General features: G+C 42.4%; 1 protein-coding gene across 5 annotated transcripts in view; it reads left to right on the top strand.

Annotated features, from left to right (window-relative positions):
• Window positions 1–19018, top strand: part of trappc9 (trafficking protein particle complex subunit 9) — a 971003-nt gene that overhangs the window by 72069 nt on the left and 879916 nt on the right. For all 5 annotated transcript variants that reach the window (XM_078540606.1, XM_078540605.1, XM_078540610.1 and 2 more), the window contains 3 exons: window positions 3502–3627; window positions 11542–11758; window positions 15113–15256. In XM_078540606.1, coding sequence (XP_078396732.1) covers window positions 3502–3627; window positions 11542–11758; window positions 15113–15256 — 487 coding nt within the window. The remainder of the gene's footprint in view (window positions 1–3501; window positions 3628–11541; window positions 11759–15112; window positions 15257–19018) is intronic.

Raw genomic sequence — 19018 nt, 5'->3', positions numbered from 1 at the left:
GATCCCTTTTTAAACAATGGAACTATGTTTGCATTTCTCCAGTCCTCTGGTACCTCCCCTGTATCTAGTGAAGATTGGAAAATCATCCTCAGAGCATCTGCTATCTCCTCCCTGACTTCCTTCAGCAGCCTCGGAAACAATCCATGTGGCCCTGGTGACTTATCAACTTTCAAGGATTTCAACCCTTCGAGTACTTCCTCTCTCTTTATGACTAACCCGTTCAATATCTCGCAGTGTTCCTCCTGGACTACTATATCTACATCTTGCCTTTCCTTTGTAAACACAGAGACAAAATATTCGTTCTAAACCCTTCCCACAGCCTCTGCATCTACACACAAGTTTCCATCTTCATCTCTGATAGGTCCCACTTTTTCCTTAACTAACCTTTTAGCATTAATGTATTGGTAAAACATCTTTGGGTTATCTTTAACTTTACTTGCTAATCTTTTTTCATGCCCTCTCTTTGATTTCCTTATTTCCTTTTTTACTTTGTCCCTGCACTTCCTATATTCATCTAGGCTATTTGCAGTGCTTAGTTCTTTGTGCCTATCGTATGCTTTCTTTTTCTTGGTATTAAATTTCATTTGCCATGCGTGTCCACTCGTTCCATCAGGCTATGTTCTCCTAATATCAATGTCCTCTTCACAGTTCACAATACTTCAAAATTTTGTGTCATGCACCCACGTCAAAACAGTGGTCCCAAGACTAACCTCTGGGGAACCCTACTGAATATCTTCCCTGCAGTCTGAGAAACGACTGTTGACCTGGTCACAGCCGTCTTCATATCATTGCTGTCACTTTCCCTATTATTCCACGGGCTTTAACTTTGTTGACAGACCTGTTATCTGGCACTTTATCAAACACCTTTTGGAAGTTCATGTACAGCACACCACAACATACCCTCATCAGCCCTCTATTTTAACTGATCAAAAAAACTCAAATTAAGATAGTTAAACACAGTTTGCCTTTAACAAATCTGTGTTGGCTTTCCTTAATTAACCCACATCTGTCCAAGTGACTTAATGTTGTCCCAGGTTATTGTTTTCTAAAAGTTTTCCCACCATCAAGGTTAAACTGAGCAGCCTGTAGTTACTGAGGTTATCCTCACACTTCTGTGTTTTTTTAAAAAAAAGGCTATAACATTTGCAATTCTCCAGTCCTCTAGTACCACCCCTGTATATAAGGAGGATTAGAAGAATGTGGAATTTTCACCCTTGCTTTCCTCAGCATTCTTGAATGTATCATCAGATCCTAGTGATCTTAACAAATTGAAGTACAGGCAGTCTTTCTAATACCTTCTCTTTATCAAGTTTTAGCCCATCCAACATCTGAATTACCCCCTCCTTTGCTATGATTTTGACTGTATCATCTTTGGTACCTCAGTGATGCCCTTTTGCCTGCATGCATAGATCCCCTTTTTGGTCCCTAATTGACCTCGCCCCACTCCTTTGCTACTGATTTGCCTAAATAAAACATTTGAATTATGATTATTGCCAGCCTTTTCATATTCTCTCATTCCTTTTTTTATTTTCTCTCAATTTTCCATATTCAGCTTGGTTCTCACTTAACAACCTGATATCCATCATGTGCCCCCTTTCTCCTCTTCATCTAACTCTATCTTTTCTGTCATCCAAGGAACAGTGGCTTTGATTGCCTTACCATTCCCTCTTGTAGCAATGTATCTTGACTGTACACAAACCATTTCCCCTTTAAAGGCTTCCCACCGTTCTGTTATAGCTTTGCCTGCCAATTTTTGATTCCAGTTCACCTATGCCAGATCCGTTCTCATCCCACTGAAGTTGGTCTTTCCCCAATTAATTATATTTTACTCTGGATTGTTCCTCATCCTTTTCCATAACTAACCTAGACCATATGGCACTATAATTTCTGTTCCCTAAATGTTCCCTGACTAGCACTTGATCCATTTGACCCACTTAATTCCCCTGAACCAGATCCAGCAATGCCCCCTTCCTTACTGGGTGGGAAAAGTACTAATCAAGAAAATATTTCTGACCACACTTCAGAAACTCCTCCCTCTCTCTGCCTTGTACATTATTGCCACACTAGTTTATATTAGGGTAATTAAAGCCCCTGTTATTACTACTTGATAGTTCAAACACTTTCCCAGCAAATTTGCTCCTCTGTATCTTTCCCACTAGTTGGTGGCATATGAAATATACTTGGTGCAATGGCATCTCTATTGTTTCTTAGCTCAATCCAAATATATTCTGTCCTTGCCCTCTCCAGGACATCCTCCCTCTCTCCAACACTAATCTTAATTCTGGCACCTCTGTTCTTTTCTTTGCTTCCCTACCTTTCCTGAACACTGCTGTATCCAGGGGTGTTTAGTACCCAATGAATGATTTGTTGCCACTTTTAGATCATTTATCACCCATTTACGCTTGGTATAGGTAGTTAAAATTGACGATGTGTAGATGCACTCGTAATGCCTCAATTATTTGGATGCAAATTGATAAATTTAATTGAAGCTTTGTTCTGATGTCTGGGATAGCCTTTACGGAAGTAAATTTGCCACTGTTTTAAATTGGTAATTGGTTGTCAGTATTGTTCAGTCTGTTAGAATGAATATTTAAATTAAAAACTTAACTAAAAGTAGATCACCACCTATGTTAACTTAAAAGCTGAGGATTGTAAGCCTTTTCTATTCTAGAGATGTTTTAAGCTACTACAGAAAACCACTTTCCTGCACTCCAGCTGGCAGAATTATCTGGTTGAGGTCATGGGACTGTTACCAATGTATCCTTTTTAATTGACCCAGCAGGCAGTTGTGCCGAGTAGAGTAAACAAGTTGTCTGTTGCTCTTCATCTGTCCGAGGTATAGAGCGTTAAACTTTTGTCCACCCTAATTTGCAAAGGCAGCCTCACCTTCTCACTCAACAGCTTTATGGAACTGTCTGCCTCCTTTGATCTTAATGCTGGTTTGAACAACAAATTCATTCAGATATACCTTGGAACAACAAATTAGCTATTGCATTGCAAGACTTCAAATGTTCTGTCTGACTGAATAAAAATTGTACAGACCTGAGACTGTGCCTACACTTTGTTGCAACCTTGCACTAAAATGTTATTGAAAATAGCCCATAAATCTGCTTGTATAAAATAATTACATAGTGACCAAATATATCTCAATTGGATGTGCTATCCACAGGCATGGGACCGATCATTACCATAAATCATACTAGTTTGAAGACTAGTAACATGCAGAGTAATCTGCTGACTGCAAAACTTCACAATTGAAATCATCCATCTTTTGATGTAATATTTGGAAATATTCAAATCAGTCAACTGAAATTGTACACCAAATTTTGGTGCTGGGGGCTGTGGGGGGTGTAATATTTTACAAATGATCTGTCAGTTCAAATTTAGAAAGCACAAGTATTTTAAAATGTTTATGAAAAAGCATGCAATTTTTTTAGATTGCTGCTTGTATTTTGTGAGAATTTGTGACAATGTAAAATTATTTACTATATTTTTTTACAGTACAAAAATGCTGGTGTGATTGAGCTGGAAGCTTGTGTAAAGGCAGTTAGGGTGCTTGCTATTCAGAAGAGAAGCATGGAAGCCTCAGAGTTCCTTCAGAATGCTGTGTACATCAATCTTGGCCAGGTAAAGTTTTCTTTCCTTCTGCATTATGTTTTTGTTTTATGAAAATCCCTCTTGATTAGCTAATAATCAAGTTTATTTTAAGAAAGTCAGGCAAGATAATTTTGAGTAACAGGAGGCCAGTAGCATAGTGGTAATGTTATTGGACTAGTAATTCAGAGGCCTGGATTAATACTACTAGATTTACAGAAACCCATCTGGTTCACCAATGTTCTTCAGGGATCCGGCCTACATATGACTCCAAACGGACAGCAATGTGGGTTGATTCTTAACTGCCTTGAGTGGCTTGCTAAGCTATTTCAATGTATCAAACTACTACAGAAAAGCTGAATAAGATGAAACTGGATAGATCACCTGGCATTGACCGAGGCGCCAGAAACGACAAGGCATGCACTGCCCGTTTGACCCCGCAAAGCCCTCCTCATGAGCTTGTGCAAAAACTGGGAGAGTTGTCCCACAGATGAGTCAAGCAACAGCCTGACATAGTCATACTCACCAGATCATATTTTACAGTCAATGTCCCAGACTCCTCCATCACCATTTCTGGGTATATTCTGTCCCACTGATGGAACAGAATTACAGAATCATACAATGCAGAAGAGGCCCTTCGGCGCATCGAGTCTGCACCAACACGTGAGAAACACCTGACCTATCTACCTATTCCCATTTACCAGCACTTGGCCCATAGCCTTGAATGTTATGACGTGCCAAGTGCTCATCCAGGTACTTTTTAAAGGATGTGAGGCAACCTGCCTCCACCACCCTCCCAGGCAGTGCATTCCAGACCATCATCACCCTTTGGGTAAAAATGTTTTTCCTCACATCCCACCCATAAACCTCCTGCCCCTCACCTTGAACTTATGTCCCTTCGAGACTGACCCTTCAACTAAGGGGAACAGCTGCTCCCTATCCATCCTGTCTATGCCCCTCATAATCTTGTACACCTCGATCAGGTCGCCCCTCAGTCTTCTCTGCTCTGATGAAAACAACCCAAGTCTATCCAACCTCTCTTCATAACTTAAACGTTTCATCCCAGGCAACATCCTGGTGAATCTCCCCTGTACCCCCTCCAGTCCAATCACATCCTTCCTAGAATGTGGCAACCAGAACTGCACACAATACTCCAGCTGTGGCCTCACCAAGGTTCTATACAACTCCCAACATGACCTCCCTACTTTTGTAACCTATGCCTCGATCGATAAAAGCAAGTGCCCCAATGCCTTTTTCACCAACCCACTAACATGTCCTTCCGCCTGCAGAGATCTATGGACACACATGCCAAGGTCCCTTTGTTCCTCAGAACTTCCTAGTGTCATGCCGTTCATTGAGTACTTCCTTGTCAAATTACTCCTTCCAAAGTGTATCAGCTCACACCTTTCAGGGTTAAATTCCATCTGCCACTTATCTGCCCATTTGACTATCCCGTCTATATCTTCCTGTAGCCCAAGACACTCAACCTCACTGCTAACCACCTGGCCAATCTTTGTGTCACCCGCAAACTTACTAATCCTACCCCCCACATAGTCATCTATGTCATTTTATATAAATGACGAATAATAGGGGACCGAGCACAGATCCCTGTGGTACGCCACTGGACACTGGCTTCCAGTCACTAAAGCATCCTTCTGTCATCACCCTCTGTCTCCTACAACTAAGCCAATTTTGAATCCACCTTATCAAATTACCTTGTATCCCCTGTGCATTTGCCTTCTTTATAAGTCTCCCATGTGGGACTTGTCAAAGGCTTTGCTGAAATCCATATAAACTACATCAACCACTACCCTCATCTACACACCTGGTCACCTCCTCCAAAAATTCAATCAAATTTGTTCACCAGAGGTTAAGGCACAATGGTATACAATGAGGAGTGAGTGGTCTTGGGAGTCCTCAACATTTGGACCTCATGATGTCTCATGGCATCAGGTCAAACATGGACAAGGAAACCTCCTGCTGATTACCACCTATCACCCTCTTTGCTGATTAATCAGTGCTTCTTCATGTTGAACACCACTCAGAAGAAGCACTGAGGGTGGCAAGGGCACATAATTTACTCTGGGTGGGGGAAATTCAATGTCCATCTACCAAGATGGCTTGGTAACACCATCACTGACCTGAGCTGGCCTGTGTCAGTTGTTGGGAATGTCAACATGAGGGAAAAACCTACTTGAACTTGTCCTCACCAATCTACCTGCTGCAGATGCATGTCCATCACTGTATTGGTCGGAGTGACCAATACACACTCCTTGTGGATATTAAGTGCTGTCTTCACAGAAGACAACCTATATGTTTTGAGGAACTACCACTGTGCTAAATGGGACCGATTCAGAACCGATTTAGTCGTTCAAAACCAGGCCTCCATGAGGCACTGGGCCATCATCAGCAGAATTGTAGTCGACCAAAATTTCTAACATCTTAGTCCAACATATCCCTCATGACTATCAAGCCCGGGGATCAACCTTGGTTCAATGAAGAGTTTAGGAGAGCATGCCAGGAGCAGCACTAAGTGAAGGTAAAAGGTACCAACATGGTAAAGCCACAATACAGAACTATACAAATGCTAAACAGTGGAAGCAACATCCTGGGAGTTACAATGAACCAGAAACTGAATTGGACCAGCCATATAAATACTGTGACTACAAGAGCAGGTCAGAGGCTAGGAACTCTGGAGAGTAACGTGCCTCCTGACTCCCCAAAGCCTGTCCACCACCTACAAGGCACAAGTCAGGAGTGTGGTGGAATACGCTCCACTTGCCTGGTTGAGTGCAGCTCCAACAACACAAAAAGTTTGACACCATCCAGGACAAAGCAGCCCACTTGATTGGCACCCCATGCAACACCTTCAACATTGACCCCCTCCACCACCGATGCACAGTGATATTATGTCAGTTCAGCCTTCGGCCAACAGAGAAAAATTGTGTTTAAGGACCAGGATCTCCAATCCAAGACTAAGGTCATGGTTTACCAGGCAGCAGTGATCACTGTGCTCCTAAATACTTGAGAGACTTGGACAACCTACAGGCACTTCAAAGCATTGGCGAAGTACCACAAGCAGTGCCTTCGCAAGACCGTCCAAATCTGGTGGCAAGAAAGGCGGTCCAGAGTCCTCTCCCAAGCCAGCATGCCCGGCATCTTGGTGCTAATTGCTAGCAATCAGACCCGCTGGGCAAGGCATGAATATGACTTACTTTCTGTAGTACGTACATGTCCTCAGCTACATAACATGGAGACCATTACTGTGGTTTAGGTCTTCAACAGACTGAGTTTGTGGAAAGCTGTGACTTAATTTTCGCTTCTTCATTTAAACTTAACTTATGCAGGCAATACTAAACACTGAAATGCTTTAATTCTTATTAGACCTAAAATGGATGATCTCTAACTTTTATTTTGAAGAATTGAACAGAATCTACACATTCTTCCAAGCTCTATCTCTGTGGATGATCTGTTTATTTGAATTAACAAAAAGACAATGTAGATAAATGCTTTTGAAAAATGTTTTGCTCATGTCAGGAAGATATAATTTTCAAAATGTTATTGGAATGTATTATAAAGTAGAGTAATGTGTGTGAGCGCGCGCCTGCGAATTGAATAAAAGACAGCTGGTCTGAAGGCTTTGGTGTAAGAAGAGAAGCTAGGTTTGAAATGCTACATAGGTAAACATAGGTGCAGTTTTAGAATGTGAGGTGTAAAGGGAACATTTGCATTTTTAAATAAACCAGATTAGCTTGAATTCAAAAGAAGGGGTGAAATGTTACACCTAGCCAGAAGAAGTTAAGAAATAGTGTGTTTATTTTTCCCAAAGTTTACTGGTAATATTAGTACTATGATAGATTTTTATTATTAGAGCAAAACAATGAGAATTTGCATTCTAAGGGGAAAATATGTATAAAGGGGAGACGGCTGTGTGTAAGGGCAGCGTTTTAAGATCTAACACAAGTGCGAAAAACCTCCAGCATCTAAGCCTCATGCTATTGTCTACAAGGAACTGAAGCTGAAAAAAACTCACTACGAATTCAACTGTCCAGGGTGTGCGCTTTGCCTGAAACAAAAAATGCTGGAAAACTCAGCAGGTCTGACAGCATCTGTGGCGAGAGAAACAGAGTTAACCTTTCGAGTCAGTGTGACTTTTCAGAGGTAAAGGGAAGTAGAAATGTGGTGAAATATATACTGGGGGTATATATTTGAGGGGGGTGGAATAGGTGAAGCAAGATAGAATATTTGACATCCGTCTTCACCCAAGAGAATGAGGATGAAGGTATCGAACTCGGGGAGAGAGACTGTGAGGTTCTTAAGCAAATTCATATAGGGAGTGACAAGGTATTGGAGGTGTTGGCAGGCTTAAAAGTGGACAAATCTCCAGGTCCGGATGATTTGTGTCCCAGACTGCTGAGGGAGGCAAGGGAGGAGATCGCAGGGGCTCTGACCCAAATTTTTAATTCCTCTCTGGCCACGGGGGAGGTGCCAGAGGACTGGAGAACAGCTAATGTGGTTCCGCTATTTAAGAAGGGTTGTAGAGATAAGCCAGGGAACTACAGGCCAGTGAGTCTCTTGTCAGTGGTAGGGAAACTCTTGGAGAAAGTTCTGAAGGAGAGTATCTATCTCCACTTGGAGAGGCAAGGTTTGATCAGGGATAGTCAGCATGGCTTTGTCAGAGGGAGGTCATGCCTAACAAACTTGATTGAATTTTTTGAGGTGACCAGGTGTGTAGATGAGGGTAGTGTAGTTGATGTAGTTTATATGGATTTTAGTAAAGCCTTTGACAAGGTCCCACATGGGAGACTTATAAAGAAGGCATATGCACATGGGATACAGGGTAATTTGATAAGGTGGATTCAAAATTGGCTTAGTTGTAGGAGACAGAGGGTGATGACAGCGGCTGCTTTAGTGACTGGAAGCCAGTATTCAGTGGCGTACCACAGGGATCTGTGCTGGGTTCCCTATTATTCGTCATTCGTATAAATGACATAGAAGACTATGTGGGGGGTAGGATTAGTAAGTTTGCGGATGTCACAAAGATTGGCTGGGTGGTTAACTGTGAGGTTGAGTGTCTTGGGCTACAGGAAGATAAAGACGGGATGGTCAAATGGGCAGATAAGTGGCAGATGGAATTTAACCCTGAAAAGTGTGAGCTGATCCACTTTGGAAGGAGTAATTTGACAAGGAAGTGTTCAGTGAACGGCATGACACTAGGATGTTCTGAGGAACAAAGGGACCTTGGCGTGTATGTCTGTAGATCTCTGAACGCAGAGGGGCATGTTAGTGGGGTGGTGAAAAAGGCATTTGAGACATTTTCCTTTATCAATCGAGGCATAGATTACCAAGGTAGGGAGGTCATGTTGGAGTTGTACAGAACCTTGGTGAGGCCACAGCTGGAGTACTGTGTGCAGTTTTGGTCGCCACATTATAGGAAGGATGTGATTGCACTGGAGGGGGTGCAGAGGAGATTCACCAGGATGTTGCCTGGGATGAAACATTTAAGTTATGAAGAGAGGTTGGATAGACTTGGGTTGTTTTTGTTGGAGCAGAGAAGACTGCGGGGCGACCTGATCGAGATGTACAAGATTATGAGGGGCATGGACAGGGTGGATAGGGAGCAGCTGTTCCCCTTAGTTGAAGGGTCAAGCACGAGGGGACATAAGCTCAAGGTGAGGGGCAGGAGGTTTAGGGGGATGTGAGGAAAAACCTTTTTACCCAGGGGTTGGTGACGGTCTGGAATGCGCTGCCTGGGAGGGTGGTGGAGGCGGGTTGCCTCACATCCTTTTAAAAAGTACCTGGATGAGCACTTGGCATGTCATAACATTCAAGGCTATGGACCAAGTGCTGGTAAATGGGATTAGGTAGGTCAGGTGTTTCTCACGTGTCAGTGCAGATTCGATGCGCCGAAGTGCGTCTTCTGCACTCTGAGATTCTGTGAGAAGGCCAGTGATAGGTGGAGGCAAAAGGGAGATTGCAAAAGATTTCATAAACAAAAGGTCAAAGGTTTGTTAATAGTGGTGGTACTACCTAAAGGAGGTGCTAATGGTGATGTTAAAAGTGGAAAGCAGAATGTGTTAATGGCCGGACCAGGTTAAGCGCACTGGAAAGTGACAGATGGCACTAGTGGGGGCTGGAGGGTGGAATCAAAAAGGCTAAAAGCTGGGGATAAAACAATGAATAAAAATGGAAATGAATTTAAAAAATAATAATGAAAGTTAGTGGGGAAAATAAATGAATAAACATTTTAAAATGAATATTGAATAAAGAGGGGGAGCAACAGGGGTGGGGATGGAGGAGAGAGTTCATGGTCTGAAGTTGTTGAACTCGAGGTGAAGTCCAGAAGGCCTGTAAAGTGCCTAATCGGAAGATGAGGTGTTGTTCCTCCAGTTTGCGTTGAGCTTCACTGGAACATTGCAGCAGGCCAAGGATGGACATGTGGGCATGAGAGCAGGGTGGTGTGTTGAAATGGCAAGCGACAGAAAGGTCTGGGTCATGTTTGTGGACAGACCGAAGGTGTTCCGCAAAGTGGACATCCAGTCTGCATTTGGTGTCTCCAATGTAGAGGAGACCGCACTGGGAGCAGTGAATGCAGTAGACTAAATTGAGGGAAGTGCAGGTGAAGTGCTGCTTCACTTGAAAGCAATGTTTGGGCCCTTGGATGGTGAGGAGGGGGCTCATAAGGGTGCAGGTGTTGCACCTTCTGCGATTGCATTGGAAGGAGCCGTGGGATGGGTTTGAGGTGTTGGGGGTGATGGAGGAGTGGACCAGGGTGTCCTGGATGGAACGGCCCTGCGGAATGCCGACGGGGATGAAGGGAAGATGTGTTTGGTGGTGGCATCATGCTAGAGTTGACGGAAATGACGGAGGATGACCCTTTGAATGTGGAGGCTGGTGGGGTGAAAAGTGAGGACAAGGGGTCTCTATCATGGCTTCGGGAGGGAGGGAAAGGTGGGAGGGCAGAGGCGCGGGAGATGGGTCGGACACGGCTGAGGGCCCTGTCAACCCCAGTGGGAGGAAAACCTCGATTAAGGAAGAAGGATGACATGCTACAAGTGCCGTTTTGGAAAGTGGTATCATTGGAACAGCTGTGATGGAGGTGAAGGAACTGAGAGAACGGGATGGAGTCCTTACTGGAAGCCGGGTGTGAGGAGCTGTAGTGGAGGTCGTTGTGGGAGTCGGTGGGCTTGCACCAGAAATGGAGACAGAGAGGTCAAGGAAGAGAAGGGAAGCGTCGGAGATGGACCATGTGAAGGTGATTGAGGGGTGGAAATTGGTAGCAAAGTTGATAAATTTTTCCAGGCCCTGGCGAGAGCATGAAGCGGCACCGAAACAGTCATCGATGTACTGAAAAAGAGTTGTGGGAGGGGGCCTGAGTTGGACTGTAACAAGGAATGTTCCACGTACCCCATGAAGAAATGGGCATAACTGGAACTCATGCAGATACCCATAGCCGCACCTTTTTATTTGGAGGAAGAGAACTGGGATGTTGATTTATATGGTCAAATTAGTTGACTTCAGATTTGCAGAAGCCATGTGAACATTGCACAGAGCTTTGGTTTTGCCATGCCTATATTAATGTGCATGAAGAACATTGTATTTTCTTTGTTAGAATGGCACAGTTTACTGGATAATATAATGTTTAAAGTTATGAGAGGATAGGACAGGATTGATAGAAGCAGACTGTGTCAGTTGAAGGATTGGGATTGGAGGACTATTGGTGCAATATTGAATGCAAGGGATTTAGAACAGAGAATCAAAATAGATTTGCCACCTGTCTCAATCTCTCAATTTGGAAATATTTTATAATTACTATACCACTGGGTGTTATGCTCTCAAAACCTAGTTATCTATTTGTATGCTCTTACTGAATAATACATATTGCACGTGTTTGGTATTTTCTATCTCATATGATAATTGAGATTATATTATTGTATCTTTTTGCAGCTTTCTGAAGAGGAGAAAATTCAGCGATACAGTGTCCTTTCTGAGTTGTATGAACTGATAGGTTTTCATCGTAAAGCTGCCTTCTTCAAACGTGTCGCTGCAATGCAATGTGTGACACCATCAATTGCTGACCCTGGGTGGAGAGCTTGCTATAAGCTGTTGTTAGAAACACTACCTGGATATAGTTTGTCATTGGATCCCCAAGACTTCAGCAAAGGTAAAATTTGTTTTTCAATCTTAGCAAAATTTTAAAGTAAGTGCATCCTATCTTTTCAAACTGATAAGATCATAAGAAATAGGAACAGAGATTGGCCATTTGGCCCATTGAGCCTCCTCTGCCATTCAATAAGATCATGGCTGATCTGATTGTGGCTTTAACTCCACTTTTTCCTGTCTGTCCCCCATAATCCTTGACTCCCTTGCTGATCAAAAATATGTGAATATATTCAAGGCTGAGTTTCAATGACCTGATTTCAGCTGCTCTCTGGGACAGAGAATTCCAAAGATTAGCAACCCTCTGAGAGAAGAAATTTCTCCTCATGTCTGCTTTAAGTGGGACACCACTTATTTTTAAACTGTGCCTCTAGTTCGAGATCTGCACCCCCCGCCCCCGCCATGCGAGGAAACATCCTCTCAGCATCTACCCTGTCAAGCCCCTTCAGAATCCTGTATGTTTCAATAAGATCACCTTTCCTCCTTCTAAACTCCAATGATTATTGGCTCAACCTGCTCAATCTTTCCTCATAAGACAACCACTCCATCCCAGGAATCAACTCATGAACCTTCTCTGAACTGCTTCCAATGTAACTATATCTCCCCTTAAGGAAGGAAACCAAAACTGTCCACAGTAGTCCAAGTGTGTTCTCACTAATGTCCTATACGTTTGCAGCAAGACTTCTCTGTTTTTATGCTCCATCCTCCTTGCAATAAAAGCCAACATAGCTTTTGTCTTCTTCATTACTTGCTGTACCTTCATGCTAACTATGTGATTCAGGTACAAGGACACCCAGATCCCCCTCTACTGCAGCATTCTGCAGTCTCTCTCCATTTAAATAATATTCTGTTTTATTGGCAAAGTGGACAACCTTGCATTTCCCTGCATTATGCTCCATCTGCCAGATATTTGCCTGTACACTTAACCTGTCTAGATGCCTTTGCAAACTCTTCGTACCCTCCTCACAATTTGTTTTCCTACCCATCTATGTATCATCAGCAAATTTGGCAACAATACAGTTGGTCCCTTCATCCGAGTCACTAATATAGATCATAAATAGTTGAGGCCCCAGCACTGACCTCTGTAGCACTCCATTAGTTGAAGTTTGTCAACCTGAAAATGACCCATTTATTCTGACTTTGTTTCCTGTTAGTTAGCCAATCCTCTATTTATGCTAATTTATCACCTCTAACACAATGACCTGTTACTTTTGCAGTCACTCTTGTGACACCTTATTGAATGCCTTTTGAAAATCCAAATGCACTTCATCTACTTGTCCACCCTGCTTTTTAGATCTTCAAAGAACTCTGAATAAATTTGTCAAACCAGGATAATTGGAGAATGCGGGTGCCAATCCCACGATCTCTCGCATGTAAAGCGAGTGTCCTACCCTTTGAGTTAATTCCCTTGGCTTAACTCTCTTAGAAGATCCTGACATGCACAGAGCTGAGTTTGTTCCATTCACAGTGTTTGTACAATTTGCAAGCACAATGCGTAGGCAAGGCTGACTGTCTTGTAAATGAAGTGTGTTCTTGAAAACCTACAAAAAAACATCAACTAGTCTACTAGTAACCTTTCAAAAATGCACTTGGGTAACATTGATGGTATAATGTTAGTTATTTTCTGAACATTACAAAAAATTTAGCTTAATTATGAACATGCATCACACAAACAATACAGTGCCAGTGTTGTATTAATAGTGGAAAAGTATTAGTACATGGATTCATGCTTCAAAAATATTTTGTAATCAAACTTTTTAAATCAGGTACTATAAATGATAACCTCTCTGGTGCTATCTTGGACCTCCTGGATAAATTGAAGATGCTGCACCAGTAGCAATGTAAAAATAATGAATGACTGAGTGTTAAAAACACAAGAGAAATAGGATATCTTTTCCATTAATAACTTTTTCTCAAGCTACTGGGAATATTAATGTCTGAAAATATCTATTTTTAATATATATATTAACAGAACGTGATAACCTTTGACCCTGTAACAGTATAATAAAGAACACTTGTAATTTTCTTAAAAAAATCTAAGGAATCTGTAATTAATAGTCGTTTGGTAGTACGGAACTTGAGTATCGCTGAAAAAATACATTTTGTCAAGTCTTTTCATCTTGCACTCATCAGGACAATTGCAAGAATACCAATGTCCAGGAAGCAGCAACTTTATACTCTGCTTCTCATACAGTATAAAATTATTGCTTCCCAATGGTATTCTTGCGATTGTCCTGATGAGTGCACGATGAAAAGCTTTGACAAAATGTCTTTTTTCAGTGATACTCAAGTTCTGTAATTGTTAAGAATTATGAAATCCAATTGAGCAGGCTGTAACTATTGGTGTTTTGGATTGGAGAATGCAGTCTACACATGTAAATTTGTAAATATTTGGGCACTGAAGTTATAAATTTTCCCTCAGCTGTATTATGGATCTTGGCAGAAGTTAAATTGTGTATGCAACAGGCTGCAAATCAAAAGACTTGCTTGTTTGAAACATTTCTGAGAATTCAATGCTGCGGTAAAATAACTGAACATTTAATAGATTTCAGAAAATTGTGAATATTTCAGTAGTAAGTACACCAAGCAGAGGCGTTATCATTCATGGTACCTGCTGATCAGGCATATCCTATTGTTAAATCGGTTTCTTCTCAACCTTGTCTGATTATCAATGGAGTTGGTCACTTTTTATACTTTTCCGCCAACACTTGTGTTGTCTACTTTGTATGACACTTCCTTCCGTTGTTTAATTTCTACCCATCATGATGACCACATCTACTGCCATGGCTGCTTCTCCATAGGGCTGGCTTAACTTTCTTCATCTTGATCTTGGACAGCTTAAGCAATGAACTGACATATTTAACTCTGTCTATAGCCACCTGGAACCACTGCACTATATGTCTTTAAAAAAACATCATTCTATGCCCTGCATATTATTGGTCTTTCTAAAGATATCCTACATCTGGTTAGGACAAGGTTGCATCTTATTGATGGTAACATGTTCTGTTTAAGCCATCCTTCTACATTGTAATTAGCCTTGATTTCCTTGCCATTCCCTAGCATTCAGTTTAATTACTGACTTAGCTTTGTGTACCTTTATGTTGGAAAATATAATTCAGCCAACTTACAACACAAAACCAAAATTCAATCTGCCTCTTTTTGGGCCTCATTTACTTGTGCCTGCTGCCTTTCGTGACTGGTGTATGTGCACATCAAAGTTCCTCTGCAGCTCTACTCGATTTTAAAATATAGCATTTAACATTGATTTCCTTACCCCAGTCATAGTCCCATTTTATATCTCACTAATGGTCTTCTGTGTGCGGTTATTCTGATTATTAATTCTTAATTAATATTGCAGGAGCTCACAAAGGCTGGCCAGCAGTACAAATGCGCTTACTACATGAGCTTGTTTACGCTTCAAGACGAATGGGAAATCCTGCTCTTGCAGTTCGTCATCTGTCTTTCCTGCTTCAAACCATGCTCGATTTCCTCTCCGATCAAGGTAGAATACAGTAATGCATTACATCCTTACTTTATGCCTAGGTTAGTCTTGAGCTGGTGTTTTGGGTGAAGCATTGCAGTGTAGAGCGTTTGACAAAAAATGTCATCTAGTTTTGGCTTATTTGACTATTGCTTAAATCTAGCCACAATACCCAGGGAGTTTTAAAGTCAGCTGCAGCCAGAATCTTGTACCAAGCTTAGCTTGATACATATGCTTTAAATTTTGTTTGGTTGTCTCCAAAGCTTGAGTGAGGGGGTCAGCTGTTTTTGACCAGATGACCTGGTGGCCAATTATTTTTGAGTGGGGTTGATACTTCTTCAACTCTACAAAATCTTGTTAACTGTCTTCAGGATATTGAAGGAGCTGTAACTGTTTGTTTGAACCTTGGAAATGGTTTGCAGTTCTCAAGAGAATAATCCAAGCCAGCATGAACTCCTGCAATGATTAAAAAAATGTAGCTTTACTTTGCAGTCTTATATCATTTTCCTTGGAATAAGTTAGGTAGAAGGCATTTGTATTGTAAAAGTATGTATTATAATCAGTTAGTTAGCTTATTTGTCTTTGGTAAAATAGACTTAAACCACTGCTTACCTCTAATACCTGTAAGTTAAAAAGGAAATGGGTTAAAAAGAGAGAGGTGAGAAAAATGTATGCACAACACAGTTCATCTGTAATGTACTGTAATTTTGACAAGAGATCTCCACCCAGAACATTAGTTCATTTGTGCTCTCAGCAGATACTGACTGGTCTTATAAGTGTTTATAACATTCTGTTTTTTTTTCTGTTCAAATATTTCCAGTAAATGTAGGGTTTTCCCCTTATGGTTGTGATTGGATGTGAATAGAAAAGATCATTGATATGGAGAAGGAACGGGTGCGAAAGAAAAGCGAAGGGGTATTGGAGCCAGTGGAGAAAGAGTTGCAAGACAAATGAATTTGAGAAAAAGCTAGATATCCAGGAACGTAGTTCAGTTTGGGAAACCATATCATTTCAGAAGTTACAGCGAAGAAATAGAAAGAAGACCAACAGCTTAAACAGCATTAAATCATGGTTTCATTAGTTCATAAATTTTTGGATATAAATTTTTAAAGTTCTTTTACAGGATGTGGGTGTCATTGGCTAGACCAACATTTACTGCACATCTCTAATTGACCTTGAGAAGGTGTTGGTACGTAGCCTTCTTGAACTGCTGCAGCCCATGTGTGGTTGGAGCACCCACAGTGCTGCTGGGGAGAGAGTTCAGGATTTTGACCCAGTGACAGTGAAGGAACGGCGATATAGTTCCAAGTTAGGATGGTGTATGACTTGGTGGCGGCACTTTCAGCTGGTGGCATTCCCATGCACATACAGCCCTTGCCCTTTTAAGTGGTAGAGGTCACGGGTTCGGACGGTGCTGGTGAAGGAGTCTTGGTGAGTTGCTGCAGTGCATCTTGTAGATGGTACACACTGCAGCCACTGTGTCAGAGGTGGAGGGAGAGTGTGTTGACGGTGGTGGATGGGGTGCCATCAAGCGTACTGGATTCTTTCAAGCTCCTTCAGTACTGTTGGAGCTGCATTCATCCAGGAAAGTGGAGAATATTCCATCACACTCCTGACTTGTGCCTTGTAGATGGGGGGCAGGCTTTGGGAGTCAGGAGGTGAGTTACTCTCCACAGAGTTCCAAGCCTCTGACCGGCTCTTGTAGCCACAATATTTATGTGGCTGGTCCAGTTCAGTTTCTGGTCGATGGTAACCCCCAGGATGTCGACATTGGATGTTGATGGTGCTTCAGCCTTGTCTTTTGCACTGATTTGCGTGCTCATTTTGGATGGGGATATTTGTGGAACCTCCTTCTCCAGTTAGTAATTTAAATATCTACCACCTTTCATGATTGGATGTGGCAGGACTACAAAGCTTAGATCTGATTTCTTGGTTATGGGATTGCTTAGCTCTGTCTATCGCATGCTGCTTCCACTGTTGGGATGCAAGTAGTCCTGTATTGTAGCTTCACCTTTTTTAGCTATGCCTGGTGCTGTTCCTGGAATGCCCTCCTGCACTTTTCATTGAACCAGGGTTAATCCCCTGGCTTGATGGTCATGCCATGAGGCACAGAATGTTTTTGTATACGGTTCTGCTGTTGCTGATGGCCCACAGCGCCACATGGATCCCTAGTTTTGAATTGCTCGACCTGTTCAAAATCTATCCCATATAGCCCAGTGATAGTGCCACACATCACGATGGAGAGTACCCTTAATATGAAGACAGAACTTTGTCTCCATAAAGGCAAAGTGCTCACTCCCTCTAATTCTGTCATGGATAGCTGCATTTGTGACAGATAGGTTGGTGAGAATCAGGCCAAGTAAGTTTTTGTTTCCCTCACCACCTACTGAGACCCAATCCAGCAACTGGGTCCTTTTGGACCCAGCTAGCTCGGTCAATAGTGGTGCTACTGAGCCACTCTTAATGATGGACATTGAAGTCCCCCAGCCAGAGTACATTCTGTGCCCTTGCCATCCTCTGTGCTTCCTCCAAGTGGTGTTAAATATGGAGGAGTACTGATTCATCAGCAGAGGGGTTTGGGGGTGGGGGTGGGGGGGCGGGGGGGGGGGCGGGTGGTGGTAACCAGCAGGAAGTTTTCTCGCCTGTGTTTGACCTGGTGCCATGAGACTTCATGGGGTCCAGAATCGATGTTGAGGACTCCCTCCTGACTATATACCGTTGTGCTGCCACCTCTGGTGGGTCTGTCCTGTTGGTAGGACAGGGCATACCCAGGCGTGGTGGTGGTGTCTGGATCATCATCCGTAAGGTTTGATTTTATGAACATGACTGTCAGGCTGTTGCTTGACTAGTCTGAGACAGCTCTCGCAATTTTGACACAAGCCTCCAGGTGTTAATAAGGAGAACTTTGCAGGTTGACAGGGCTGGGTGTGTAATTGTCGTTTCCAGTGTCTAAGTCGGTTCTGGGTGGTCCGTCCAGTTTCTTTCCTTTTAGATTTCATGGCAGTTTGCTACAGCTTGGCTTTCTCGGTCATTTCAGAGGGCATTTTAGGGTCAACCACATTTCTGTGGGTCTGGAGTCATATGCAGGTCAGACCAGACCAGGTAAAGACAGCAGATTCCCTTCCCTAAAGGACATTAGTGAACCAGATGGGTTTTAAAGATGGTCAATAATGGTTTCGTTGTCACCATTAGACTAGCTTTTTTTATTCAAAAACAAAAATACCTGGAAAAACTCAGCAGGTCTGGCAGCATCGGTAGAGAGAAGCACAGTTGACGTTTTGAGTCCTCATGACCCTTCAACAGAACTAAGTAAAAATAGAAAAGGGGTGAAATATAAGCTGGTTTAAGATGTGGGGGGGAGGGGTTGGGACAAGAAGAGCTAGATAGAGGGCCAGTGATACGTAGAGATAACCAAAAGATGTCACAGACAAAAGGACAAAGAGGTGTTGAAGGTGCTGATATTATCTAAAGGAATGTGCTAATTAAGGGTAGAAAGCAGGACAAGCAAGGTACAGATGGCCCTAGTGGGGGTAGGGTGGGGTGAAGGAATCTACGTCAACGCAAACTGGAGGAACAGCACCTCATCTTCCGACTAGGCACTTTACAGCCTTCCGGACTGAATATTGAGTTCAAAAATTTTAGATCATGAACTCTCTTCTCCATCCCCACCCCCTTTCCGTTTTTTCCCCCTCCTTTTTGTTTTTTTCCAATAATTTATATAGATTTTTCTTTTCCCACCTATTTCCATTATTTTTAAATGTATTTCCATCCATTGTTTTATCT

This window comes from Cetorhinus maximus, chromosome 4 (genome assembly GCF_964194155.1).
Source record: "Cetorhinus maximus chromosome 4, sCetMax3.hap1.1, whole genome shotgun sequence".
NCBI classification, from domain to species: Eukaryota; Metazoa; Chordata; class Chondrichthyes; order Lamniformes; family Cetorhinidae; genus Cetorhinus; species Cetorhinus maximus.
This window is presented reverse-complemented; position numbering and strand designations above follow the sequence as displayed.